The 13,239-nt window shown below is 34.6% G+C and overlaps 1 protein-coding gene and 1 long non-coding RNA gene across 10 annotated transcripts in view; one reads left to right on the forward strand and one right to left on the reverse strand.

Moving 5' to 3' along the window:
- Positions 1-13,239, forward strand: part of LOC128092723 (uncharacterized) — a 444,042-nt gene that overhangs the window by 364,137 nt on the left and 66,666 nt on the right. The window lies entirely within an intron of this gene.
- LOC120424437 (calpain-A-like) overlaps positions 1-13,239 on the reverse strand; it is an 83,421-nt gene that overhangs the window by 16,669 nt on the left and 53,513 nt on the right. The window contains exon 1 of one of the 9 annotated variants that reach the window (XM_039588562.2): positions 6,930-7,193. The exons of 7 other annotated variants lie outside the window; for them this stretch is intronic. In XM_039588562.2, the coding sequence (XP_039444496.1) occupies positions 6,930-7,178 (249 nt within the window). In that variant the 5' untranslated portion in view covers positions 7,179-7,193. Of the gene's footprint in view, positions 1-2,314; positions 2,480-6,929; positions 7,194-13,239 lie in introns of those variants that run through there. One more of the 9 variants, XM_039588567.2, reaches the window with a different exon arrangement.

The following is a 13,239-nucleotide window of genomic DNA, read 5'->3' on the forward strand; positions in this document are numbered from 1 at the left end:
ACCCATTGAGTGAAATTTTAAGTCTAATTTTCATATATTTTGTCAATAAATCGTTTAAATCAAAAAAATGTTGAAAAGTGTTACTTTTCGAAACAAGTGCTGAAAAGTTCAACTTTTCAGCACCCATTTCAGTGCTGAAAAGTAGAACTTTTCAGCATTTATTTTGAAATGTGTAGCTATTCGATATTGCTATTTTTGGTACAGAAAAGTAGGCTATTTCGTCGTTCAAGAATGACAGGAAAAGTAAGTAGTTTCACGACGGAATTGCAAAAAATTAATTTTGAACTTTAACTTGACAATTTTTCAGATTTTTTCAAAAATCTCCGACAAAAAGATCTCCGGCACCAGATTTTGCACCATCCTAAACCCTAACGCAAAAGATGCTTTTTAAGTCCCCTAAATCATATAAAAATTTTGAAAAATAAAAATATTGTGTTTAGCAATTTTAATTTTTAATATTAAAAATTCTTATAGAAAAATCGGGATCTTTTCCCATGTGACTATTTTTTTCCTGAAAAGTCCTAATCATAACCTACAACTAGCTTTATTCGTCGCATCTGCTAGAAGCACTCGGGCGCGCTGATCAATAATCTAAATTTTGATCACGGAAATGGATTCTTCGTCCAATTTCCTTTAAAATTGAGTCTAAGACCAACCCTCTAAGATTTGTGGTTCCTGAGTTATCGTCGTTTGAAGATAGGGGTTTCGCTCAAAAATCGCCAAAAAGTCGATTTTTTTAGAGGGTACAAAAATGGAGGGGGTGGTCCGATTTGGATGAAATTCGGGATTTTTGCATCTTTTTGCCAAATTTGAGCAGAATCGGAGATGGCATATATAAGTTATTTTTGTGTATATGGAGTAGGCCGTCCCACAAAATTTAAAAGTTGTCAAATTTTCGATGCTCACCCCTAGAATGATAGATTAGGATGTCAGGAACAATGTTTTCATACAACAAAAAAAAAATCCCAAGAATGGTTTACAACTCGCACGCGAAGCTTGAATGAAAGCAGGGCGTTTTAGGGAGAAAAAATTGTATTTTTTAGCCAAAAAAAAATCAAAAATCACTCCCAAAAACGAGCCAAAAAATGTTGCAACCAAAACTAATGCATTCAGCTCATTGCGAATTTTACGGAGATCATTTAGTTTTTTTTTAAACATTCAATTTATATCCACGCAAAGTTGAGATATTTGCATTTTAGTGAACAAAAAGTGACGAATTTTCAAAATTCTTGGTATATAAGCGTTTTTAGTATAAAACATTGGCTACTTTGATTACAAACGGGAAGGCATAAATTTTTGATATTTTTATTTTGCTCGCTCAAAACCGATATTTGTTAATAATATTTCATGAAAGTGGAGTGTTTTTTTCATTCAGTGTATTTTTTCGGAAACCCATCAAATTTCCTACAAGTTTGTCTTTGACCACTATTTGATACGATGCAACGGCTTAGAGATACAGCAATATTCAATTTACGAAGTACACAAATATTTAAAACACTTACGCCCTTCTCAAATGTCATTTTTGAGTACAATTGGCTCCATATACACAAAAATGGCTTATATAGGCCTAGGATAACATGTCTACAAAGTTTCATTAAAATCGGAGAGACTCGGGTACAACCGATTCCCTATTTTACATAGAATTGCTCATAAAAATATCTTTAAATAAATGCATACCGGTTTTTGAAACAAAATTACAAACTGTAATTATATTTAATAATTATAACTGTCAAAGGTTTGCAAAAAGGGGTCAACAGCCAGCTAATTATTTTAATGTTCGCATCGCTATAAGGCTGACTAGTTTGAATGATTTTTGGCAATTAAAAAAATATTTATCGAATAATTCATTTAAAAAAGTATACTTTGAAGTCAGATAAGATCACCTTAATGCGAGTAGTAATTTGCAAGAGGGTGTGAATTGGCTCGCCTAATTCAAAGCTGTCAGCTAAGCACCATTCAAAACACACCCCAAAAACCCTCGTGATAATGGATTTATGTTTTTTTCTCGCCACATAACGCTTTGTTCTTCAATGTTTGGGTTCGACTTTGCTCCACGTTGAAACACAACCGAATATCCGAGTTCCCTTATCTAAACCAGACGAAATTCCCTCGTGAACTTGATATCGTACACCGAGCTATCTTTGCCCATGTGAGTCAGTCCGAATCAATCCTTATCGCACTGAGTTTTCGCTTTACTTCACAGAAAATTGTTTACCAGTAGCAAATTAATTCACATTACAATCGTTGTTGGACAATTATACCAATTAGCATTCGAAGTTGATATTTAGCGGAATTCCTTTCCAAGTTGACTCACATGTTTGAACCTTCGGATCGAGGGAAGAACACTTCTAACCGCGGACGATACGTGGTGCAGGGATTCCTGAATTTCATCCTCGTCACTCATTGTGATATTTAAAACAATCACTAACGTTCCTTCAAATCGTACACATTTCCCTACAATAGTTCACTTCCTCGCGCTGCCACGTTCCACGGTTGACTGAAATTTTCGACTGAATGGAAATCCAATTCAATTTAGCCTTAACACCGTGCCATCCTGCCTGATTGACGAGAGGGACTAACTTTGGCGAACACACGATACTAACGATAATACACGCGTGTGGTCTCGGCCGACTAAACTATACTGCTTGCGTAGCAATAAAGAGAGTAGTCCGGTTTGGCGGAGATTTCAGCGGAACTACCCAAGCTGTCTGGAATAAAACACCATGCTATCGCTCGGGCGAAATCGTTGATCGCAACAGTGGCTTATGTGTAGCTTAAGATTCAAAATTAACGATTTATAATGAATTATTACTTTATTCAAATTTAAAGAGTATTCCAACAAAAAAAAAATAATCCGTAGGACACTTTTGCCAACAACAGTGATGTATTGCAATTTGTTATGGTGACGAGCCTCTTTCATTTTCTGTGTGTGCAGCAATTTAGTGTTTGTTATGTTGCTGTTTCCTGTTTGGTTCTGGGGTGGGTCCAGCAGGGTGACAACAGTCGCGCGACAGGTTATCATCGACGTCTTTTCACAGTTTTCGGTGAACTAACGTTGGAAAAGGACGAAAAGTGCTTAAAGTTTATATTTTTCTGATAATTTGATAATTTGGCAAAAAAGTACTATCTTCATTTTAGTTGTTAGATCGCTGCACATGCAAACAAGTTGGTCTAGCAAGGATGTGGTGCTTAAAGGACCGGAGTGACACAAGCTAGGAAGTCGTTATCACCATCGTGTTGTCTCTAGGCTGTTTTATTTCGCAAGGACACGGGAGTGCTATAAACGTAGTACTAAGTAGTAGAATGTATAATTCTGAACAAACGTGATAATTTCTGGAATTGCAAATGCAGTTAATTTTTGAGAAACAAAATTAAATCTTTTTAAAACGAGTGATGACATTTTTTTTGAAACTTTCCGTAATTCTATACACGGAGAAAAAAGAGTTCCCAAAATCGTGAACAAGCGTTCATGAAAATGAGAATCTCGAACAAAGTGTTCAAATCCCATGGTACGATTTTGAAAAACGTACCATGAAATTTGAACACTTTGTTCGTAGCTCTCATTTTCATGAACGCTTGTTCACGATTTTGGGAACTCTTTTTTCTCCGTGGAGAATTTTGCAAAAAAAAAAATCGTAATAGTTTATTTTGCATTTATTTTATTTGGATGATACTTTGACCATACAAGACCCCTATGACAAGCCATTTAACATCATTAGTTTTTCCATACTATGCTGAATACAATTTTGTTATTTTTGGCTGGTCATACAAAATGGACATGGGTAATTCTCCGCCAACTCACACAGCAGTTGCCCCGACCCCTCTTCGATTTGCGTGAAACTTTGTCCTAAGGGGTAACTTTTGTCCCTGATCACGAATCCGAGGTCCGTTTTTTGATATCTCGTGACGGAGGGGCGGTACGACCCCTTCCATTTTTGAACATGCGAAAAATGAGGTGTTTTTCAATAATTTGCAGCCTGAAACGGTGATGAGATAGAAATTTGGTGTCAAAGGGACTTTTATGTAAAATTAGACGCCCGATTTGATGGCGTACTCAGAATTCCGAAAAAACGTATTTTTCATCGAAAAAAACACTAAAAAAGTTTTAAAAATTCTCCCATTTTCCGTTACTCGACTGTAAAAAATTTTGGAACATGTCATTTTATGGGAAATTTAATGTACTTTTCGAATCTACATTGTCCCAGAAGGGTCATTTTTTCATCTAGAACAAAATTTTTCATTTTAAAATTTCGTGTTTTTTCTAACTTTGCAGGGTTATTTTTTAGAGTGTAACAATGTTCTACAAAGTTGTAGAGCAGACAATTACAAAAATTTTGATATATAGACATAAGGGGTTTGCTAATAAACATCACGAGTTATCGCGATTCTACGAAAAAAAGTTTTGAAAAAGTTGGTCGTCATCGATCATGGCCGTTCATGGTCACCCGCGACAGACACGGACGACGAAACAAAGAGAAACGCAAAAAGTAACTTTTTCAAAACTTTTTTTCGTAAAATCGCGATAACTCGTGATGTTTATTAGCAAACCCCTTATGTCTATATATCAAAATTTTTGTAATTGTCTGCTCTACAACTTTGTAGAACATTGTTACACTCTAAAAAATAACCCTGCAAAGTTAGAAAAAACACGAAATTTTAAAATGAAAAATTTTGTTCTAAATGAAAAAATGACCCTTCTGGGACAATGTAGATTCGAAAAGTACATTAAATTTCCCATAAAATGACATGTTCCAAAATTTTTTACAGTCGAGTAACGGAAAATGGGAGAATTTTTAAAACTTTTTTAGTGTTTTTTTCGATGAAAAATACGTTTTTTTCGGAATTCTGAGTACGCCATCAAATCGGGCGTCTAATTTTACATAAAAGTCCCTTTGACACCAAATTTCTATCTCATCACCGTTTCAGGCTGCAAATTATTGAAAAACACCTCATTTTTCGCATGTTCAAAAATGGAAGGGGTCGTACCGCCCCTCCGTCACGAGATATCAAAAAACGGACCTCGGTTTCGTGATCAGGGACAAAAGTTACCCCTTAGGACAAAGTTTCACGCAAATCGAAGAGGGGTCGGGGCAACTGCTGTGTGAGTTGGCGGAGAATTACCCCTATGATATTTACAAATGAAGCCCAACATTTAAATAAGTGTTTAATAAGTGTTTTTTGGTTCTTTCAAAAAGTTGCTTTTGATATTCGAATTCAGAATTATTTTTTATAAAAAAATACCGGAAAATATTGCAAAATTTTATTTTTTTCTTCATACAAAATCGAACCAATTATTTCGGAGATATAAACGCCAATAAAAAAGGGTCATTTTCTTAGACTTTCAAAAAATATTTCAGCGAGTGCTTTTCCTTCATCTAAATTCTAATGAATTGAACATTTCGAATATTTTACCTCAAAAATTCTGATAACCTGAAAATAATGCCCTTGATCAAAAGAAAAAAAGAAACTCATTGATTTTAAATAACAAGCTATGTTTTGAATGTAGGATCAAATGTTCGATATTTGAAAAAAAAAATAGCTTATCAAAAAGTCTAATGATAGCGATAGACTAGTCGCAAAAAAAATCTTGCGAACTTTCTTCACCCACGAAAGAGAGAGGATGGAAAACACGCAAAAGAAAATCGTTCCCGAACTTCTCGAAGAAAATCAATCAGTTAAAGTTTATTTTTTTTTGTGAATTTCCTTGTAGCGCTACTTAAAACCCTTTACTTCGTTTTGTTTACACACGTTACCCATCTAAAAAGAGTGACAGGTCATTTTTTGACGTTTGACGTTATACTTGCAAGAGTATTAGTGAAATCTATATTCCGCCGAGAAATCTGAAATCTATATTCAAGACGAGATTTTGAGATTTTTGTATTGATCTTTTGTGCACGAGAGAGGAGAGCCATGTTCCCTTTCGATTTTTTTCTTCTCTTGATTAGTTTCAACCGATTTTCTTTGGATGATGATTTATTCATCGCTGCTCATGAATATAAATACAAATTTTGGGAATTTAGTGATAAAAAGTGTATTAAAACAATCCGAAAAACCTTATTTAACAACTTCCCGGGCAGACGGTAGTAACAAAATTCATGCCAATTCAATAACAAATACTGTTAAAATGACAGAAAGTGTTATGGAATTTTCTTAAAAATCCATTTTTGCATAAGAGTTTAATAACAGTTTATATTATCATAACAAAATTTATTATTGGTCTGATATTGGTTGAGAGCCAAAACAACTTGGGAATATTTTTTTTGATATGAAAGAATAACTCCGACTGTTATTAGGATGATAGGATTAGCTGTTAAATAACAAAAAATAATAGCAAATTTGTTCTAAGAATAACTAAAAATGTTATTAGTCTGTTATTAACATAACAATCAGATAACAAAAAAATCATATCGACGAAAAACAAATCTTGTTATAAATAACATAAAATGTTATTGGCCTAGTATTTTCAAATACCAGAAAATGTTATTCCCAGGTAATTTCCGTCTGCTCGGGTTTGTCAAAGCATTTAAATCGATCAGAAAATCACTTCTCGAGGTTTTGTTTTATCATTTATTTTTTATTTTTTGTATTCAATGGTTTTTGAGATGAAAAATCAAAAGATAAATTTTGTTTTTCATTATAAATTCAAAAATCCTTGATTAAACCAGAATACAACGAAAATGAAGTAAAAGTAAAGTAAATTTCGTCGTTATTGTATTTTGGGAAAATTGAGTAAATGACACAGATCTCCAACACCCGATTGAAATCCTGAGATATTCATCAATACTGTAAAAATTCAATGCAATGTTTCGTTTAGACCATGCAAATTTTTCCACAGACAATTTTTATAAAAGAATTTTAATTAGATGCAGTTTGATTGTCACTAGGAACCAAATTCGACCAACTTTAGGGTAAATGATCTTCAAAATTACCTTTTTGAACTTTTTCACATACGGAAGCAATTTCACGATATCGGCAATACTTCGGAAGCACTTATTCTCACTATTATGAGAACTCTGAACTTCTCCAATCTCCTCTACTATTAGACCATCATCCTTCTGCTGACCAGCATCTCCAAATGTCCTCACAGGAGTGCGTTCCTGTTTGCTAAAAGATCTAACAATACAAACTCCACCTTCGTCACATTCACTGGTGCTCATTTCCACGGAATCGTCCTCCATATTGCAGTGATTATTACATCACACCCGACGCGCGCCCGATTTAAGGACATAAAATTTGCCTCTGCTCGAATCAACTCGATGTTCGGTTCTGAACTGTGAGGTGCATAAAATATTCACGGATGATAACCCACCGACTACAGTACGCGGGGGTGTCAGGGTACATCCGTGCAGTTTAAGCAAAACATAATTTCCTGGCGTGTTAGCGAGGCTAGCAAATAAAAAAAAACTTCTAAAAAGTATTGCATTTTTGATAAACTTGCAACCATTAAGAGCTGAGCACACTGTTGGGTGAATAGCTCAATTTGCGAAGCTAGTCTGCAATGTTTAAATAGTTCCCAGCACGAAACCGTGTTTGCTGAAAACGTGGATTAGGCCAACACGTCATAACTTGCCGGTAGGATCGGAACGGCCGTTTCCCGGGACAACACCAAACAAGTGCATCGGAACGGCACCCAAGGACTGCAGACTGCATGCAGTCGGTGCTGCTTGGTTGGAATGCTATCCTGTTGCATTCGGCTTTCTACTGAGGTGCAAATGAAGGGCACGTGCGCTGGCCGAATTTGGAACTTTCTGGGTTAAGGTTAGGGCACTTTTGCAACGGAATCATCCAATTGCAATCGATGGCCAATAATGTTTGGCAATGGATCTTGAGAAGAAAAGTTCCTGTAAAGTTTGCCTATCAATGCAACTTTGCTTTTAAGATATGCTGATCAGGGGGGAAAGTTTTAAATTGGTTTAATTGTTCTGCTAATTGAAAAAGTTTAAATGAGGCAACTTGTGTTGCAATCGGTCTTGTAAGCAATAATAAAATTCAAAAGGGTCGAGAAAAAATATGTTTTATACGCAAATATGTCCTACAAACACAGCGGTTAAGCGCAAGTCCAATCATTAATGTTTGAGGGCAATTCTACGGTTTTTTGGTAACTCTATGTTTTTGAATTCCTCAACATTGAAATGCTTCTAAAATCATTTTTCTCGATTTCAAAGTAAATATTTTCAAAATCGACAACATTGTTGTTCGAAATCGAAAAAAAATTGACGATTTTGGAAACATTGAGTTACCGGACTAGCTTACAGGATTTCTGTAGAGGTAAAAAATGTCCCGATCTGAAAAAATATAATAACACTGGAACGCCCAACGCATGTCCAACTTACACAACTGAACAACTTTGCTGAAGAACTCAAATTTCTATAATTTCATCTAAGCAATTTTTTTATGAAAAGTGCTTAGATGAAATTATATTTTTTATATTTTTTTTAATGAAAAGTGCTAGGGTTACCATTCAAAAATGTGTAATTATTCCATAATTTCATGCATTATTTTTTGACGGGGCTGGCTCTGCTTGTCTCGCTGACATTTGAGCCAGTTCGATTTGCGATGCCTTTCTGCCGGGTCGCAGGATTTTTCGCGTTCGTCGTCGGTGTGTTTTTCATTTTTTTTGCGGGTCGCAAGATTTTTCGAGTTCGTCGTCGGTGTGCAACAACAACAAAACCTTAGGATACCATTTCAGCTCGAGACTGTTAAATTCTTCATTCTTTAACGGGTTACATCCATGTAAATTGTCAAAAATGTCAAGGGTTGGCATGCGCACACATTAAATTTGGGGTGTAAGCACTAACTAACATTCCCGTCCCTTAAAATTGAGATCTACAAACTGACATGGTGGGCGCCGTTGGTGACCAATGACTGTTACCTATTCGCAACTGGTCTAGTTTTGGCAATCATGGTGTTTTATCTTTTCGGCGCATTCATACATGCTGTTGATAAAGGAAACACCACTTGATAGTCGAAGCCTATGATCACTGATCATTGATCAGTAGTGCTGAAAGGATATTACGGTTCTGTTCAGCAACGGAGGGGCATCCATGGGTGGTCTCTCATGCTCGTGCTCAATTTCAAGCATTATTTTTTACGAGAAGACCACAAAAAAAGGATTTTTAAATGAAAGAACAAAAACGCTTTTTTTCCAAAGTTTTAAAGGTTTACATTTTTTTTTGTGAAAACGGAAATTTTGCATGTAAATATGAATGCATCTTCTTTACGATGATTTCAAAATCTCCTAAAGGTTTTTTGGTAACTCAAAAAAAATATGTTTAAATTTTGTAATTTTAAGATTTTTTTTGTGTATTACGTCATTTGGCAATGGTTATATTATGACATTTGAGTTTGCAAAATATATTTAAGATCAGTTTTGTATACAATAACAATAGTTATATACATTATTATACTAAACTGTTAATTCACATTAAATGTAAACCAAATTCTTTTCTTAATGGGTTACGGATGATTATTTTGGGTTGGTTACTAAAATTTGGCTTATTTATCAACAATTTAACTTATTTTTGTTGCTAAGAAAGTTTTCAACTAGTTATTGTAGATTTGTTTATTTTTTAAATGTTTTTTTAACATTTTATAGAAATCATCTTTTTATGAGCTTTTTATGACAAAATGCTTGGCACGTAGGTTATTGGCAATATTTAAATTTTTCACATATTTCAGTACATAATGTGTGTAGTGCCTAAGGAATATACATTTTTTACATGCTGTGATCAAACGATTTTTATGCTTCAAGAAGCATTTACAAGACAACATAATAAAGAAAATCGTATTGACGATAATTTTCAAAATGTTTCTTGTTACAAATCTATTGATTTTTTTTCTAAATAATGTTTTGTGCACTCTAGAAATCCTCATACTCTTTCATATTTTTATATTTGTTTAAATTCTTGATTTTTTCTTGAACTTGTTTGGGAAACAGAATCTTCCATTTATAATTTAATATTTTGTTAATCTCATCTTTCTCCCTTTTGTTTATTTTTTCATTTAATTTAAAATTATTAAAATCAAACATTGATCAATTACCTGGACTCTAGGTAGTTGATCAATGTTTTTAACAAAATGTCATGTAAAAAAAAATCCACAAAGCGAAGTAAAAAATATATGATAGTATTTCATCAAAGAGTGGTGAAATTGTTTATCAAAAATTTGTAATTGTACAATTGTAACTGGTGAAATTTCATCAGATTCTGTTGGGTATAAATTTTTTACATATTATTTTATGTGAAATTACTAAAAAAACATTACTTAATTCATCGTAGGGTGGTTGATGCCTTCCTCACAATAACATAGTTTTGTTTTTGGTAAAATAAAAATGTTCAACCTATGAATGATAGGGTTAGCAGATTTTCAATCATATAGTATCATTTGAAAGACATTTTATGGATCGAATTATCGATCCGGTTATTGCTTTCATCGAAATATCTGAGATTCGGCCTCCAAAAATTGTATAAATAACACTTAGGTGCTAATAACTTTTGATAGGGTTGTCAGATCTTCAATGTTTCGGGCTCGTTGAACATCTTTCTAAAAAAGTATAACATGACGGTTTTGCTTATAAAAACCACCCTTTTTACGATCTTACGGACTTTTCCCAAAATAGTTTTTTAGCATAAATTTTGAAGTACTTTACTAAACTTCATAATTTTCAATAAGGATTTATGGGACCCCAAGATGGATCAGATGAGACCAAAACCATTAAAATCGGATAAACCAGTGCTGAGATAATTGAGTGAAAATTTTTCGGTGCACACATCTACATCCAAACACACACACATTTGCTCAGAATTTGATTCTGAGTCGATATGTATACGTGAAGGTGGGTCTAGGAGCTCGAATTTCATTTTTTGAATGATTTTATAGCCTTTCTTCAGTAAGGTGAGGAATGCAAAAAGAAGTATTGTTCAGTTAACCAAATTTTCAACTTTCCAAAATTCTTATTTTGACTGTCATTTACTAACATACAAACAAATCAATAAACAGTCCTCTGACTCTGTAATGTCCAGAGTATTACAAAACTACTACATACTAATTTCAATTTCAAAAAAGAAATATTGGAGCAATTCCAGCCCAAAACAGGAATTTTTTAGGTACTTTATTTTCGACCCTCTCCGATTTCAATGAAATTTTGTAGACATGTTATCTTAGGCATATATAAGCCATTTTTGTGTATATGGAGCCAGTTACACTCGATAATGACATTTGAGAAGGGCGTAAGTGTTATAAATATTTTTGTATTTCGTAATTTAAATATTGCTGTATCTCGAAGCCGTAGCACCGTATCAAAAAGTGGTCAAAGACAAACTTGTAGGAAATTTGACGGGCTTTTCGAAAAAAATACACTGAAAGAAAAAAAACGTTACTTAATCCACCCTTAGGTGGTTGGTGCCTTCCTCTCATTCAAAGGGTAATGCTATCCAAAATAGACACGCTTGTGGGAAGGTCTTTAAATTACCTATCCAAAGATAGGTCGCATGATATATTTGGAATACGTTTTCATCTAAATATCTGAGAAGTCGCCTCCAAAAAGTGTATAAATAACTCTTAAGTGCTTATAACTTTCGATAGGATTGTCAGATCTTCAATGTTTTGGACGCGTTGGAAAGGTCTTTTGATTACCTGTTCAACGACGGGTCAATCGGGACGGGATCCGGACAACGTTTTCATCGTGATATCTGAGATCCGGCTTCCAAAAAGTGCATAAATAACACTTAATTGCTAATAACTTTTGATAGGGTTGTCAGATCTTCAATGTATTGGTCGCGTTGGAAAGGTCTTTTAAATACCTTTTAAAAATGTATAGCATGCTGGGGTTTCTTACAAAAACCACCCTTTTTACAATCTTCCGGACTTTAGTCAAAATCGTTTTTTTAGCATAACTTTTGACGTACTTTACTAAACTTCATAATTTTCAATAGGGATTAATGGGACCCCAAGACGAATCGAATGAGACCAAATCGGTTAAGCCAGTGCTGAGATAATCGAGTGCATATTTTTTGGTGCACAGACCCACATCCCTACACACACACAAACACACACACACACACACACACACACACACACACACACACACACACACACACACACACACACACACACACACACACACACACACACACACACACACACACACAGACATTTGTTCAGAATTCGATTCTGAGTCGATAGGTATACATGAAGGTGGGTCTAGGAGGTCCAATTGAGAAGTTCAGTTTTCGAGTGATTTTATAGCCTTTCCTCAGTAAGGTGAGGAAGGCAAAACACTCCACATTTATGAGATTTTTTAATTTTTATGTTTAAAAGTCAAATTTGAGGGTGAGCCCACGATTTTTTTTCGTTCAAAATTTTTGTGAAAATAGCCTAAGATGTTACAAAAAGACTCACGAAAAATGCAGGATGGAGCAACTCACCTAAAAAAATACAAAAATCATTTACTGAAACTGTTTTTTTGAAAAGTGCTCTAAACATCAAAATTTTCAAAAACCGAATACGGGAATCGATTCTCCAGACAATTTTACATAAAAGTCTCCATATTGACCATTGTCCTAAGTCCAATCCTTGTGAAGTTACAGCGGTTTTAAAAATAAAAATGTTGAAAAAATAGGTTTTTTGATGGTTTTTGGCAATTTCTATATGACTGACTTGATTTTTCAGTCTCGAAAATATTTTTACCGGAAAGCTCGTCATATTTCCCATAAGTTTGTCTTTGACCACATTTCAATTGGATGCATGGGCTTACAGCTTAAGCTAATTTACTATCCAGGTTACTATACTACACTGAAAAAATATTATGTTTTCAGTTATGAGCAATGGACGGGCTTTCCAATCTCCTTCAAGTTTGTCTTTGACCACTTTTTGATACGATGCTACGGCTTCGAGATACAGAAATATTTAAATTACGAAATACAAAAATATTTGAAACTCTCACGCCCTTCTCAAATGTTATTATCGAGTGTAACTGGCTCCATATACACAAAAATGGCTTATATATGCCTAGGATAACATGGGGACCATCCATAAACCACGTGGACACTTTAGGGGGGGGGGGGGGGGTATGGCGATTGTCCACGCTCCATACAAAAAGGTTTTTTTTTGTATGGACAATTGTCCACGAGAGGGGGGGGGGGGGTTGAGATTTCCAAAAAAGTGTCCACGTGGTTTGTGGATGGTCCCATGTCTACAAAGTTTCATTGAAATCGGAGAGGGTCGGGTACAACCGATTCC

Source organism: Culex pipiens, chromosome 2, assembly GCF_016801865.2.
Source record: "Culex pipiens pallens isolate TS chromosome 2, TS_CPP_V2, whole genome shotgun sequence".
NCBI classification, from domain to species: domain Eukaryota; kingdom Metazoa; phylum Arthropoda; class Insecta; order Diptera; family Culicidae; genus Culex; species Culex pipiens.